General features: G+C 44.9%; 1 protein-coding gene across 1 annotated transcript; it reads left to right on the top strand.

The window, feature by feature from the left end:
- Window positions 1-9478: 9478 nt before the first annotated feature.
- Window positions 9479-11427, top strand: LOC106553739 (claudin-3). The gene has a single exon (XM_014072301.2). It carries the CDS (start codon window positions 9589-9591, stop codon window positions 10231-10233), a length of 645 nt encoding a protein of 214 aa, XP_013927776.2. The 5' UTR covers window positions 9479-9588; the 3' UTR covers window positions 10234-11427.
- Window positions 11428-15007: the final 3580 nt, after the last annotated feature.

Genomic DNA, 15007 nt, shown 5'->3' with positions numbered 1-15007 from the left:
TCTCCCAGTTCACCCCATACCTCTGCACTTCCTCTGCATCTGCAATTCATTTTTGCCCATTTCTACCCCACTGCAATCAAAATTTGCAGTGCCACAAAGAAGAAGGGGGTCAACTTATTTTCCAAAGCATCAGAAGGCAAGATGCAATGGATGGAAACTGATCAGGGAGAGAAGCAATCTGGAATGAAGGGGAAACTTCCTAACAGTGAGGACGGTTCACCAGTGGAACAGAAGTTGCCTTCAGAAGTTGTGGGTGCTTCATCACTGGAGGTTTTTAAGAAGAGACTGGATAGCTATTTGCCTGAAATGGTATAGAGTCTCCTGCTTGAGCAGGGGGTTGGACTAGAAGACCTTGAAGGTCCCTTCCAGCTCTATTCGGATGGATGGATGGATGGATGGATGGATGGATTGAAAAGAGTCTCGGAGGCTCACACAGAATATGATCTGGGTACTTGAGAGACCGCCTGCTGCCAATTACCTCCACTAGGCCAATAAGATCCCATAGATTAGGCCTCCTCCGAATTCCATCAGCCGGTCAATGTCGACTGGCAACTACCCGGAGGAGAGCCTTCTCGGTGGCTGCTCCGACCCTATGGAACGAACTCCCCATGGAGATTCGTACCCTCACCACCCTTCAGACCTTCCGCGTAGCCCTTAAAACCTGGCTGTCCCGACAGGCCTGGGGCTAAAGACTTCAACCCCACCCGAATAGTACGACTGTTGTGTTTTTTAACGATGTATTCTCTTTATGTGTATAACTTGTTTTGTACTTCCCCTCCCCTTGAATTGTGAGCCGCCCTGAGTCCCCCCAGGGAAAAGGGCGGCATACAAATAAAGTTAAAATCAAATCAAATCAAATAAAACCGATTGAACATGATATAAAACGCCTAACAAATAATAGAAACAATCAACCTCCAAGCATAAAAAGGCAAACAATAAAAACAGAAGTTGATTAAAATCAGGGAAAGGCCGAATATCAGTATCAGTATCACGAAATTCAATACCAACCCTGAATATCAGCAGCCTGATCTCAATCAGGAAACTGTTTCAGTGTTGAATCAGATCAATCGGGCCAGGCTGGTTTTGTTTAGAGTAGATGATGCTGCAGATTTTTCTGCCAGGTCGACTTATCAATATGTATTTGGCACTCACCTGTGGCCTCTTAGTCAGTCGACAGCTGGCTAAACCTGCCATTCAAACCCATCACGTGTATACTCTCATTGATTAGGGAGAGTGATTGTATTGCTTTCACTCAGTAGGAGGAAAAACGGAGGCAGGGAAATACCCATCCCTTTCCTTTCCTTGTCCCTGGTGAAAAGGGCAAGGACAGCCCTGATTGCTGGACTTGTTATTCAGCGATAACTACAGGCGTCCAGCATGTCAGCATAGTTGATGCTGGGCTAGAGCTTGGAGAGAAGCATCTGAATGTGGCTGGCTGGCTGTGTCCGAACAATTCAGCAGTGGGGAAAGGTCTAGTCCAACTCACGGCCCACAGGCCAGATGTGTCATGCGAAGGAGGGGGGGAAGTTGTGCTATGTCAAGTGATGATGCCATGACGACACGAGTTTGACACGCCTGGTCTAGAATGGCACTGAGTGTTGAGCACTCTCATATTTAATGGTTCTGCCACCTGATACAGAGTAGCCCTGAGAAGGCAGTCAACACTTATGCCTCGCCTGACATCTTTGCAGAGAAATGCTTGCCCTCTTTCTCCTGCAATGGCTCTAAGTAACAGAAAGCTACATACTACATACAGTGTGTATTTCTCAAGCTTGCCCACCATGCTGGTGAATTCTAGCAACTGAAGTCCATACATCTTCAGGTGGTCAAGCAGGGGTGGGCTTCAAAAATTTCAGCAACGGGTTCTCGGCCCCTTTGCTCGGTGGCTGTGGCTATGGTGGCTGTAGCCTGGTCAGTCTCCTGCACCATGGCGGGAGGGGGGGCGTTTTTGCCTTCCCCAGGCTCCAGAGGTCCTCCAGAGGCAGAAAACATCCACCAGAACTTCCAGGAGGCCCATTTCCCCCCCCTACAAGCCTCCGCATGGGTTCTGTACTTGCATCCAAAACGGACTGCGTGGAGACTCCTGGAAGGGGCAGAGCAGAGTGGGGCGGGGCCAGCTAGAGGTGGGATTTGGAAGTTCTCTGAACTGGCCATAATGTTAGCTACGGGTTCTCCCGAACCCAGGTGAACCTGTAGCAGCCCACCCTTGGTGAGAGACACTGTATTAAAGGGAGAAAGTATCATTAGTTAAACGGCACCATTCTGGTACAATGCTTCGGAGGGCCCACCCGCCCTCCTTACCTATGTTTGACCCAACCGGGCCATTTGCGCACGCGCATGCAGTATATGGCGCCTGCACGACTCCCTGCCAAGTAACTGGAGCGTCACAGGGCGGTGGTGCGCATGTGTGCACAGCGGGCATGCACATGGTGGACGCTCGGCCCCCTCGCAGCGTACCGGTTGCGACGGGATCTGGAACCCACCACTGATCCACTGCCTTCCAGACATACCTTGATACAGCTCATTTGTGACGCATGGTTTCTCTACAGCCAAGATCACGTGCTTGTTTGCCTAGAATAGATCATATACAAAAGTGCACATTTTGATTCTTGTCAAAAATGTTGAGATGGCAGTCATGATAGGGCAATCAAGTCTTTGCTTGATTTTTTTTTAAAAGGCTCCCTGAGGATAACCTTGATCTTACAGATCATATTCCTGGTGACAAGATGATTAATCAAAACACAAATCCCTACCCAAAGCAGCTAGGCTTGCATTGTACAGTAGGTGGACAATTCTTTGGTGCTCTTACTGTGAGGAGCGGCTGAGCTACAATGAACAGGGCAGGAATCGAATGGATGGAAGCACATGGCAAGCAGGAATGGGGTTTTCTGGTTTTATAAAAAATAAGCCTATTTTAAGGCTTACAATATAGTTTTTGTGGGCTCGATTTGGTGGGAAACTATATTAATTACTGCCCCGCCTAATACATACACTTCAGAGAGTTTGAGAGAAAGAATAAAAAGGTTTGGGTGTTAAGAAATAGTATTAAATTGCCTGTCCTAAAGTTTATAACATATATCACTGTACCATTCTCTCTGTTTGTCCGTCTTTCTCTCTCTCTCTCTCTCTCTTTCTGTCACACACACACACACACAGAGGGAGAGAGGGGGGGGAGAGAGAGTTTCTGCCACAGCTTCATCATAGTTCCAAGCCTCAGTTCCAAGAAATTAGCATCTTAATGAAAACATAGCAAACACAGCATTTACATTTGTAAATCCCCACGAAGTTCTGAGGAAACCTGAAACCCAGAAAGCAAGAATCATACATTTCTGAAGTCACGTCTCAAATATGAGGAAACAGGAGAGACATAAACAAAAAGAGAGATAGAGATTTCTCAATAACTCAGACTGAAAAACAACAAAGTGAAACCATATATCAACAGGGCAGAGTGAGATATCAGATGTGGCCAGACTCCAACAGCCCAGCCATCTTGGTCCAAGCCCAGTTTAGAATACCATAAAAGAAAGAAAATAAAGTAATAAAATAATATACTGGCAGGGTTCATACAGCACGCAAAGCCAGGAAAGCAGATGCATTCGCAAACATACTAATCCTGGATGATGTTTTTGTGTCTGTCGTTAAACCCAGTTCATTTGATGAGTTGATGATTCAATTTATTGTGCAAATCCAGACTGTGGGTTAATTCAGGAAGTTCATGATTCCAATTCCGCTCAGGAGGCACCTGGATACTGCCAGAACCAGAGGGGATGCGGTCAAAGCAGCAAGATGGCAGGTGTGGCATCACAATGCAACCTCCACCTCTTTGGTACATCCATACCATGCACCTACAAAAAGGAAAAGTTTGCCTATTAACCCCGTGTCACCTGTTTTGGCCATCCCCCTGGGAACAGTACTGCCTTAGCCAAATTGTGTCACTAAATACCAGCACAGCTGCTCACTAATTTTCAATGAGTAATAAGCATCAGATACAGTTTACATGCAAAGAAAAGTATTCAAAACAAAAACAGAAATTTGGGAAATCATAAATCCCATCTCTATAGTGTCATCATTATGTCACCATCCAATCCAATACAGCTCTTGATTCCTGGGGAAAAGAAAAGAAAAAGAAAAGGGAAAGGGAAAAACACAACCCTAACTACCAAAGCATTTGTCCACTCCTGTTCTAAATGAAAGCCGAATCTTCAAAGAAAGAAGAATTCACACAAAGGGGTCATCCTGTCTTTGGGCATAATGTAGGGACAGGGCTGGTGGTAAGCCATTGGGATGAGAGTCCTGCTCCTTTTAAATTGTCTCAGTCTGTTCCTCCACTACTGTTAAAATTAGATTCTGCTGATAACATGTGTTCTGACCCAGCTCCCCAAACCCTCTGTAATCAATCAACGCTTCCTTTATTAGGAATGCCAGCAGCCCCGGCAAAAAGTCTCTCTCTTACAGTGGGCTAGCAAGTCTGTCCAGCAGGGGAATGAATAATTGTCTGCCAAACCTATTCTGTTTTGTCTTGTTTGTTTTTTTTGTATTACCCCCTCCCCTATGAGTTTGTTAGCCGCCCTGAGTCCCCCCCGGGGAATAGGGCGGCATAGAAGTTTAATAAACCATAAACCAAACCATCTCCACCCCCTGCCTTTTATCCCCAATGCTAGGGTGGGGCTTCGCTAGCAGCAGTGGCTCTTCCATCCTGAGGATCGGCCCACGGATTTCCACTGCTCTCCTCTCCTCTGCTTTCTGCGTATCCGCGCGCCAGGCACTGGACCCAGCTGTTCCTCCTCTTCCTCATTAGCCACCTCCAGATTGGGGGCTGTTGACTCTCCATCTGAGGGCTGTAAGACATCCCAGGTGCTGCTTCTGTCTCTCTCTCTCTCTCTCTCTGACAGCTCCATTCCCTCTTTCCCCTCTCTCAGGTTGCCTTGATGCTGATCCTGACTCCCACGCCTCCTCCTCCTCTGATTCGTCTGCTGGAGAGGCCAGTGGCCGATAGGCCACAACAACATGATTAGCTTTTGGCCATGTAAGGAAAGGTATCTTTACTAGACTGTCAGGCAACAAAGATGTTTGGGACCAATGATTAGACTACCAAGTCCAGGCTGAAAAACTCCAGACAAAGGTTTAATTTTCTGTATCACATTACTGTCATGTAATGGTAGTCTGGATCTCTTGGTTCTACTGGTGCTGGGAAGCTGGAAAGATTTTTTTTGTAAGGTATATATGGATGTTTTTCATCATGCTCCAGTTGGCATTCCATAAATTTAATATAAGAACATAAGCATAAGAACATAAGTTATGCCCCCGCCCCCAGGGGTCAGACTCCTGGTCCATGTAGTCAACTGTCTGTTTTCACAGTGGCCAACCTCAAAAGAAATTTCCCTAATTTCCCAGCAACTGGCTTTCAAAGGCAGCTCCACTACCACCAAGGCTAATAGCCATTGATCTCCATGATTTTCATGAATTGATCCAACCCTTTTTTTGAGGCCACTTCTCTGGGTAGCGAATTCCAAAGTTGAATTATATGTTGTGTACAAAGCTATTTCCTTCTGTCGTTCCATTATTCAATTCATGATTCTTCCATGATTCTTCCTTGATTCAATTTCATTAAGTGACCTCTGGTTCTAATATTTTGGGAAAGGGAAAAGAGCTTCTTTTTGTCCACACTATGCAACATTCACTGGAGAAGAGCCTGATGCTGGGAGAGATTGAAGGCAAAAGAAGAACGGGACGACAGAGAATGAGGGAGCTGGATGGAGTCACCGAAGCAGTAGGCGTGAGCTTAAATGGACTCCAGAGGATGGTAGAAGAAAGGAAGGCCTGGAGGAGCTTTGTCCATGGGGTCACGATGGGTCAGACACGACTTCACAACTAACAACAACAATGCAACATTTTGTACATCTTCCTCATGCGCGAGCGATTGTGGGTGCACCTCGGTACACCCACGTTACACCTATCCTCCGCGAGCTGCACTGGTTACCGATCAGTCTCCGGATACGCTTCAAGGTGCTAGTCGTAACTTATAAAGCCCTTCATGGTATTGGATCTGGGTACTTGAGAGACCGCCTGCTGCCAATTACCTCCCACAGACCCATTAGATCTCACAGGGTTGGCCTCCTCCAGGTGCCATCTACTAGCCAATGCCACCTGGTTATTACCCGGGGGAGGGCCTTCTCTGTGGCAGCTCCGGCCCTCTGGAATGAACTCCCCGCAGGGATTCGGACCCTCACCTCTCTCCAGGCCTTCTGAAAAGCCATCAAAACCTGGCTTTGCCGGTAGGCCTGGGGGTGATGAGTTCCCTCCCCTCTCGACATGTATGGTTGTGTGATTGTTGTCGACTTTTATTATTTGTATTTTGTCTTTTATGTTCCCCCTTATCCCCTTTGAATTGTTCGCTGCCCTGAGTCCTCCCGGAGAAGGGCGGCATACAAATAATAAAATACAAATACAAATGTCCTTTCTCATTTGCATGCTTTGTAGATGAAAAAAGGCCCAAATGTCACAATCTTTTCTCCTAGAGAAGCAGCTCCAGCCCCCTTGATTGTCTGAGCTGCCTTTTTAAGCGCAGTGACCAGAATTGCACACAATATTCCAGGTGTGGTCATACCATTGTTTTATATAAGAGATTGTGAAACTGACATTTTTATTTTCAACTCCATTTCTTATTATCCCTATCAAGCTGTTTGTCTTTTTTTTTACAATGGTTGCACACAGTGTTGACACCTTAATTGAACTGTTTACTGTTCATTCAGGATCTCTTACCTCATCAGGAAAGCTCTGATCCCATTAGTTCTATGGATACAGTAACAGATTTTTTTTGGCACTAATTTGGCACTAATGTGCGTAATTCTTGGCCATCATTTCTTCTTCAGGAGATGGCTAGATTGTTTCTTGGTTTGCTATTTGTGCTGTGAATAAGGGAATAAGGTACATTTTCAACCTGGCCGCTAATCTGCCATTCTGGGCAGTTTGTCATATTTAGAGATAAACAAATTGGGAAGCATTGTGTGCAAATTAGATTGTGGATCAGGAGCTATTTGGGAGTGTGTACTCAAGGGTGGGATAAATACAAGTTCAAACAAACTGACTTTAAGATAGTTTATCTTACTCCAACAAGCTTGGCTCAAAGGTCACGAAGCCTTAAATAAACTCCAGAACAGAAAGCAGAAAAGAGAGGTTTGTCGAGGACTGCTCAAAGGATTCAGCTAAACGTCATCTGGTTCAACTTGCTGCCTCCAATATTGTCAGACAACTTTAGTACAAAACTACTTTGTCGATTAATACCTTTACTAAACTGTATTATTGGCTGCTTGTTTGCTGTGTGCAAACCAACTGCAAAGGAAGGTGGCCTGAGAAATCCCTTTATGAGTGGAAAAAGAAAAAATAATAATATTTTACTATTTTTCCTTTCACTGGGGCTAAAAGGGAAAGTCGCAGAATTCCTGTCAATTTCACCCAGTCAAACCAAAGACAGATCAGCCCTGGAGGATTCCTTTGTACTTAGTTAAAATCTGAAAAACATTGTTTCACTTATTCTATCACTGAACTTTAAAAGGGAAAAAAAAGCCCAGTTTTTCACCATGGCTTGAGTCAGAGCTATTTGTGATGCAGAGTCAGAAAATACAGGCAAAGTGTTGTTAGTTGCTGGTTGGAGATGGTTTCTGAATGACATCATCCAATGTTCTCCTCTCAGGAGATGCTGAAGTGAACTGGAAATGTGGCTCTACCCCGAGTCGGCTGTACCCATCGAACCAAGTATTTTGCTGGTAGCAGCTTCTAGGGATTTCAGAGGATATTGGGTCTGTCTTGGGCCTATTACCCCAACTATAAAAGGTTAAAGCATATAGTGAATTCTTTCATGCTTTCAGGAACTGGGTATGTTCAGTCTAATGAAGAGGAGGACTAAAGGTAACATGATAGCACTCATCCAATATTTGAAGGGCTGTCACAAAGAAGAGGGGGACAACCTATTTTCCAAAGCACCTGAGGGCAAGACAAGACATAATGAATGGAAACTTACTAAAGTGAAATCCAAGCAAGAATTAAGGAGACATTTCCTATCAGTGAGAACAATTAATCAGTGGAAGGGCTTGTCTCCAGAAGTTGTGAATGCTCTATCACTGGAGCTTTTATAGAAGAGATTGAACAGCTATTTGTCTAGAATGGTATAGGGCAGGGGTGTCCAACCTTGGCCACTTTAAGACTTGTGGACGTCAACTCCCAGAATTCCCCCAGCTAACATGACTGGTTGGAGAATTCTGGGAGTTGAAGTCCACAAATCTTGAAGCTGCCAAGGTTGGGCATTGGCTGGTTTAGGGTCTTCTGTTTGACTAAGGGGCTGGACTAGAAAACCTCCAAGGTCCCTTTCAACTCTGTTATTTAGTATTCTATATACAGGGTGGAAACTGTTTCTACCCTTGCTGCTTTTCTTTTCAGAACCTGATATATCCATGTTACAATATTTGCTTCTATTTTGTGTTCGATTAAAGCTAAGGTTTCTTTTCCACCACCCCTGTACAGTACTTCTAGTAGGCCTACTTCCAGTAGGCCCATTTTTCGCCCTCCCAGGGCCTCCGCACAGGCTCTGCACTTACCTGGCACGATGAATGGGCCGCGTGGAGACTCCTGGGAGGGATGGGCAGGGCCAGCCAGTACTTCCAGCTACCAGTTCGGCTAACCAGATGTAAAATTCACATCCAGTTCACCTGAACCTGTGCGAACCGGCAGAATCCCATCCCTGTGCCAGATCATTCCTTGCCTCCCCACTCTAGTGGGTCAGGTAGATGTGACCGGCAAGGGATGATCCCTCTGATAGCTTTGTTTAAACTATGCGAAAGAATGTCACGAAACGGTTTGGAGGTAAAAGGTTCATCATGAGCTTGTTAAAAAACACCCAGAAGTGGAGAGCTTAGCTAATTAAGTGCACCCCATGCTTATTATAGGATGTTAGCCGAAACTATGCCTGTCTTCAATAAATCAGTAAAAAATGATGAATTATCAAGAAATTCCGATGTATATCTGAGGTTTGTGATTTAAAGGCAGTTTGTTGACTATCAGCAGTCATGCTTGATTTGGACTTGAGAGACCCAGCCCCAAGTTGCAATGCAACAAAGGAAGCCCGGTGAATCAAGAGCCTCCTTACAAGGCATTTTTTGCTTTTTGCTACCAATCTTTGTCTGCCAGTTTGCTCTGAAACCGAGTGTCACGCCAAGCAACCAGCTGGAATTCAGTTCAAGGGTAATTTCCCGTTTGCCCTCTGCAGCAAATTTCCATTTCTCATAAATGCCATCTCAAACAAAGAAAAAGAGAGAGAGAGAGAGAGAGAGAGAGAGAGAGAGAGAGAGAGAGAGAGAGAGAGAGAGAGAGAGAGAGAGAGAGAGAGGATGGTACAAGGGTAGGGCAGGTTGAGAGTCCGTTGGTGACGCCCCACCCATGCTAGAGCTACAGAGCCCGCCCAGGTGACAGGACAGTTTATAAATCAGCTCAGAGCTTTGGGTGCTTCACCTGCTTTGCTCAGAACCTCGCGACTAGAAAGCAGCAGATTCGCATTGCAGTTGGGAAGGCAGTGGCTGATTTGTCGGCGCCAACATGTCGATGGGTTTGGAGATTGGCGGCGTAGCCCTGTCTGTCATAGGCGTGATAGGCACCATCTTGTGTTGCGGGTTGCCTTTGTGGAAAGTGACTGCTTTCATCGGCTACAACATCGTCACTGCGCAGTTCACCGGGGAAGGGCTATGGATGAACTGTGTGACTCAGAGTACCGGCCAGATGCAATGCAAGGTCTATGATTCCATGCTGGCATTGTCACCGGACCTCCAGGCTGCTCGGGCCTTAATCGTCATTGCCATTGTCCTTGGGGTGATGGGGATCCTCATTTTCCTGATGGGAGCACAGTGCACTCGCTGCATTGAAGATGAATCTACAAAGGCCAAGGTCACCATCACTTCTGGGGTCATCTTCCTGCTGGCAGGCCTCCTGACTCTCATCCCTGTCTGCTGGACTGCCAATCAAATTATCCGCGATTTCTACAATGTAGGAGTCCCAGATTACCTGAAACGTGAAATAGGACCTTCACTCTACATTGGTTGGGCAGCAGCAGCCCTTTTCCTTTTCGGAGGAAGCTTGCTCTGCTGTTCCTGCCCCCCCAAGGAGGAGAAGTACAGACCCACAACCATGGCCTACTCTGCACCCAGGTCTACTGCGATGAGCTACGACAAGAAGAACTACGTATGAAGTGGCGGGAACACCCTCATGGTTGTAAGTGTTACATGCCTACAAGGATGGGTTAAATTCACCTTTGCTTGTTCAAGAAGAAGAAAAAACTTCCACCAAGATTTTTTCTCATGTTCAGTGAGAATTTGTACAGCGATGGTCTGTATGGCTCCCTTCTCATGGATTTCCTAAGAACGGAAAGGAACTTGCCTGGCCCCATTTTTCTTTGTTTGCCTCTGATATAAAACATTCTCAGACTTTCATCGAACACTTAACTGGTGAGACCCCATCCCAATTGCTGAAGCTTGGCCTTCAGCCCTACCTTCAGGAGTCAAAATGACTGCAGACGGTTAGTATAAACCTGGAAGGATCAAGTGGATTGTTTCTTTGAACGATGGTTTCTGTGCTGTTGGATTTCCCCCCCCCCCACATTACCCCCCTGCCGCTTGGCTCCCAACTTTGGACACCTGTGTTTTCTAAGCACATGTGGTTTCTGAAAGGGAAGCCTTCAAGCAATAGGGGAAGAATTTGATCATTTGCTGGACATGGGGACGAGGACAACATCAGCACTTGGGGAGGCTGGACAATTGTTGAATATTCCTGGGACATGGGTGGCAAGTGGCAGAGATTGTTCTTTCCCTAACGTTTTATACAGCATACTAAGAGTGCTTAGCTTGAATCACGGTTAGTTTTGGAGGCTATTGTGTTGCACTAACCCAACCCAATTGCTTAATTTATGATTCAATGCCTATTTGAGCCTGGTTTGATTCAGTACCCAAGTGAAATGTGTTGGGAGGACATGACCAGCGAGCCTTTTCCATATTGAACAACAAGTCGTGTATTTGAGATGGGGGGAAAACAGCTGTCTGAGGAAATTTGTCAGCCACCTTTGAGCATCCGACCATGGGAATTTGTGTGGATGAGGAATCAAGAAGGCTTATGCCCTTCCTCTTCTCATTCTGAGCCTTTTAGAATGAGGGCAAGGCCCCCTCTTCCCATCCTAAAGAACAGCCAGCCATGAAGGTACTCCTCCTTGAACTGCACGTTGACAGCAACTGGTGGAAGGGAGAGAGGTAAAGAACTGCCAGTGGCCCCTCCAGCCAAATTTCATCTCCAGACACCATTGTCCTTAAACATCATTTCCCCATCTTCCTTTCCAAGATGATACAGCAAGATGGCACTTACTGGCAACGGGCTATGGGTGGGTGGGTGGGATTTTATTGTACATAGCTGAGGGTAAGCATGATTTCCTCTTTTATTTTGTATATATAGTAAGTTACAGTGTGTTTCCTTCTTTGTTCCCCCCAATAAAACTGTTTGAAAAACCAACCAAATCTTGCATACTTAATTATTTGGGAGTTGGCAAATTCCATTCTCCTGGGAACAGTGAGCTGTACTATCGAGTCCCAAAGAGATCCATCTTTCTCTGCTGGTGAACATTTTGTTCCCTTTGCTCCACAAGTTAGTTTTGTCATTATTATCTTTCCTCCAATGTTCTCTCCTCCCCCCTCGCCCCGGCAACATAAACAACGCTTTGCTTGTTTTATGATCACAACCCTGCCAAGAGTCAAGAGACCATTGGGGGCTTGACGGAAGCCAAGTTTTTGTTTAAAAATATGAGCTCAACTCTGAACGTGGCCAACAGCAACGGTCGTGAACATTCTGGAATGGGGAGAAAAATCTGTGTACGGTCTGCACAAACTGCTAGAAATTGATTTTCGTAACATTAGTCTGTACCAGACTGAAAGTACTCCACAAGAGACTGATGAATAAGGTAAAACGGGGAGATTAAGTAGTAAAGATAATGGAATAGAATAGCCGTAGGGGATTTGCTTCTCTTATTTCAAGTCGCTCTAAAAATTGTCATTGTGAAAATACAATGGAAACATTGGATAGAAGATTATATTAATATGCCAGTTAGCTAGTTCAGTTGGTAAATGACAAGGAAAGTCCGTTTCACACCAAAAATGTAAATTAATCTGCAGAACCCACTGCAGTGGTGGGTTCCTACCGGTTCAGCCGAACCAGTAGTGGTTTGGCGGCCTGGGTCGCTGGAACCGGCAGTGACTCAGGCCTGCTATGCCCCTGAATCGGTTCTCCTACAGCGCCGCCATCTTAACTTTCAGTCCTGTACATGAGCATAACAATTTTCATTGCAGAAATGTAATTTTTTTTTCCATTTTTAAACATTTTACACATGCACAGACCTATTTATGTGCAAATGTGCCTGCGCAGCTCATGTCTAACGTATGTGAATGAAGCGTGCGCAGGCACACAATTTTTTTGCACGCACTGAACCGCCAGTAATGTCGGCAGCAACCCAAACCTGACCCACTGCCACAAGATCCAGAGATGGCCAGCAAAATGACTTTAACAAAGGCTTGATAAAGCATGGAGAATGAAAAGCGAGCATTGTCCATGCAAGTTAAATCCAGGCACAGATCAAACTGCTTCTGGCTATCTAAAATAGTGGAAACAGACACCAGTAAAAAAAAGCCATCATGGCCCAGCTCACAAGTGCATTTAGACTAGAATGAGCTAGAAGGGACCTTGGAGGTCTTCTAGTCCAGTCCCCGGCTCAAGCAGGAGAACCTATATCATTTTAGATAGGTGACTGTCTTGACTCTTCTTAAAAACCTCCAGTGATGGACTACTCATGATTTCTGAAGCTGTTCCATTGATTAATTGTCCTCACTGTTAGGAAGTTTCTCCTTAATTCCAGGTTGCTTAGCAGCAATAGCAATAGCAATAGCAGTTAGACTTATATACCGCTTCATAGGGCTTTCAGCCCTCTCTAAGCGGTTTACAGAGTCAGCATATTGCCCCCAACAACAATCCGGGTCCTCATTTTACCCACCTCGGAAGGATGGAAGGCTGAGTCAACCTTGAGCCGGTGAGATTTGAACTGCCGAACTGCCGAACTAGCAGTCAGCTGAAATAGCCTGCAGTGCTGCATTTAACCACTGCGCCACCTCGGCTCTCTCTTTGATTAGTTCCCAACCATTGTTTCTTGTCCTGCCCTCTGGTGCTTAAATGCATTTAATTAGATGAGGCCAGTTTTGTCTAATCAGGCCAAATATATTCTTCTAAAAGCAGTTATTTAATGAGATTCAGCAATAATATATTAAATTAGATCAGCATTTCTTAATCTTAGTAACTTTAAGATACGTCGACAGCAACTTCCAGAATTCCCCAGCCAACATAGCTGGGATATCTGGGGATTGATGTCCACCTATCTTAAAGTTGTCTTGGTTGACGATGCCTGAATGTAGATGAGGGGTGTCCAGTCATGGTTTGGTGGGGAATTCTGGGAGGTGAAGTCCACAGGTCTTAAAGTTGCTAAGGTTGGACACCCCTGATGTAAACTAAAATGCCCGTATATGGAGAAGGCACTTGGATTTATCACAAGCTTCAGCTCAGGTTATTCTCTTACAATGTGTATAAGCTCTTTGACCTTCACACAAGCATCTGAGTTCCAAAGAAACATCTCCCCTCCCTTTGGCCTTTGCACCCAGTGGGGTGACCTGAGTCAGAAGAATCCCTCACCCCAGTTCAAACCATATCACTTGTTACTGAAGTATGATCAGAAGCGAGCAGGAAAACTGGCTACATTAGGCAGGAAAGCAAAATGGGAGACAAATATAACAGACAGACAGACAGACACACACACACACACACACAAACACACACACACACAATCACTGAGCTGATGGTTTGGATTTCATCTCTGAATGAGAACTTCTGTTCTACCTATGTGGGGTAGAAACACATAGTCCTCTCCTTTCTAAGGCAGTGGCTCTTCAACCGTTTGATCCAACTACCCATTTTTTTTGTTCTCAAACAACATCATTACCCCCCCCTCAAAAAAAACACCCAACATTGTTTTAATTTATACAAGTATCTCTGTATCAGCAATCACAAACTGGATTCTCAACTCACAAATAAGCAATTGTAAAGTGCTCCATTACCCTCAGGATATGCTTAAATTGCTCCCACCTCTCCAGGATAATTATTCCCCAGTTTAAGAACCACTGATTTACATCACATTCATTCCAGGACTTTCTTATACTATGTTTAAAAAACAAACAAACAAATCCAAACTACAGTACCTTATGAAATTTAATCCAGAACTTTATTGCTTATTAAGAAAAGGCATAAGAATTGTTCTTATGTTTGGATTGGAAACCTATCTCCCATCTTGCAATTTATAAGCTGCTTGCGTTGTTTATTTATTTATGAAATAAATTTATATCACTGCCCATTTCACACTGGGAAATTGACAATATTTAAAAAATCCACCACATAATAAAAACTGATTTTAAAAAATCTCACCTCACCTCACCTAACAGCAAGTACATGATCAACTCAGTCCTTGATCAGCTCCTTCTCCATTTGTGTCCCCAAGCTTCCTAACAAATCCATGTTTTAGGGGGCTTTTGGCAAAGCAACAAGGTGGAAACTAACGATGCCTTCGGGGGAGGGATGATGTGCTACAAAGAAAGGGTCACTACCAAGAAGGCTGTTTTTCGTATATGTCCCGCTAGATATACAGTACATTCCTAATCAATGGGACCCGTAACGTATATTGCCTTCCCATCCTAGCAAACCGGGTGGAGGTAATACAGATAGTCCTCAACTTATGACCACAATTGAGCCTGGAATTTATGTTGCTAAGTGAGAAATTTGTTAAGTGACTTTTGCCCCTTTTTACGACTTTCCTTGCCACATTCGTTAAGTGAATCACTGCAGTTGTTAAGTTAGTAGCACGGTAGTTAAGTGAATCTGGTTTCCCCAT

This window comes from Thamnophis sirtalis, unplaced genomic scaffold, assembly GCF_051295495.1.
Source record: "Thamnophis sirtalis isolate CommonGarterSnake01/CBP01778 unplaced genomic scaffold, rThaSir2_p1.2 scaffold_6, whole genome shotgun sequence".
Lineage (NCBI taxonomy): Eukaryota > Metazoa > Chordata > Lepidosauria > Squamata > Natricidae > Thamnophis > Thamnophis sirtalis.
This window is presented reverse-complemented; position numbering and strand designations above follow the sequence as displayed.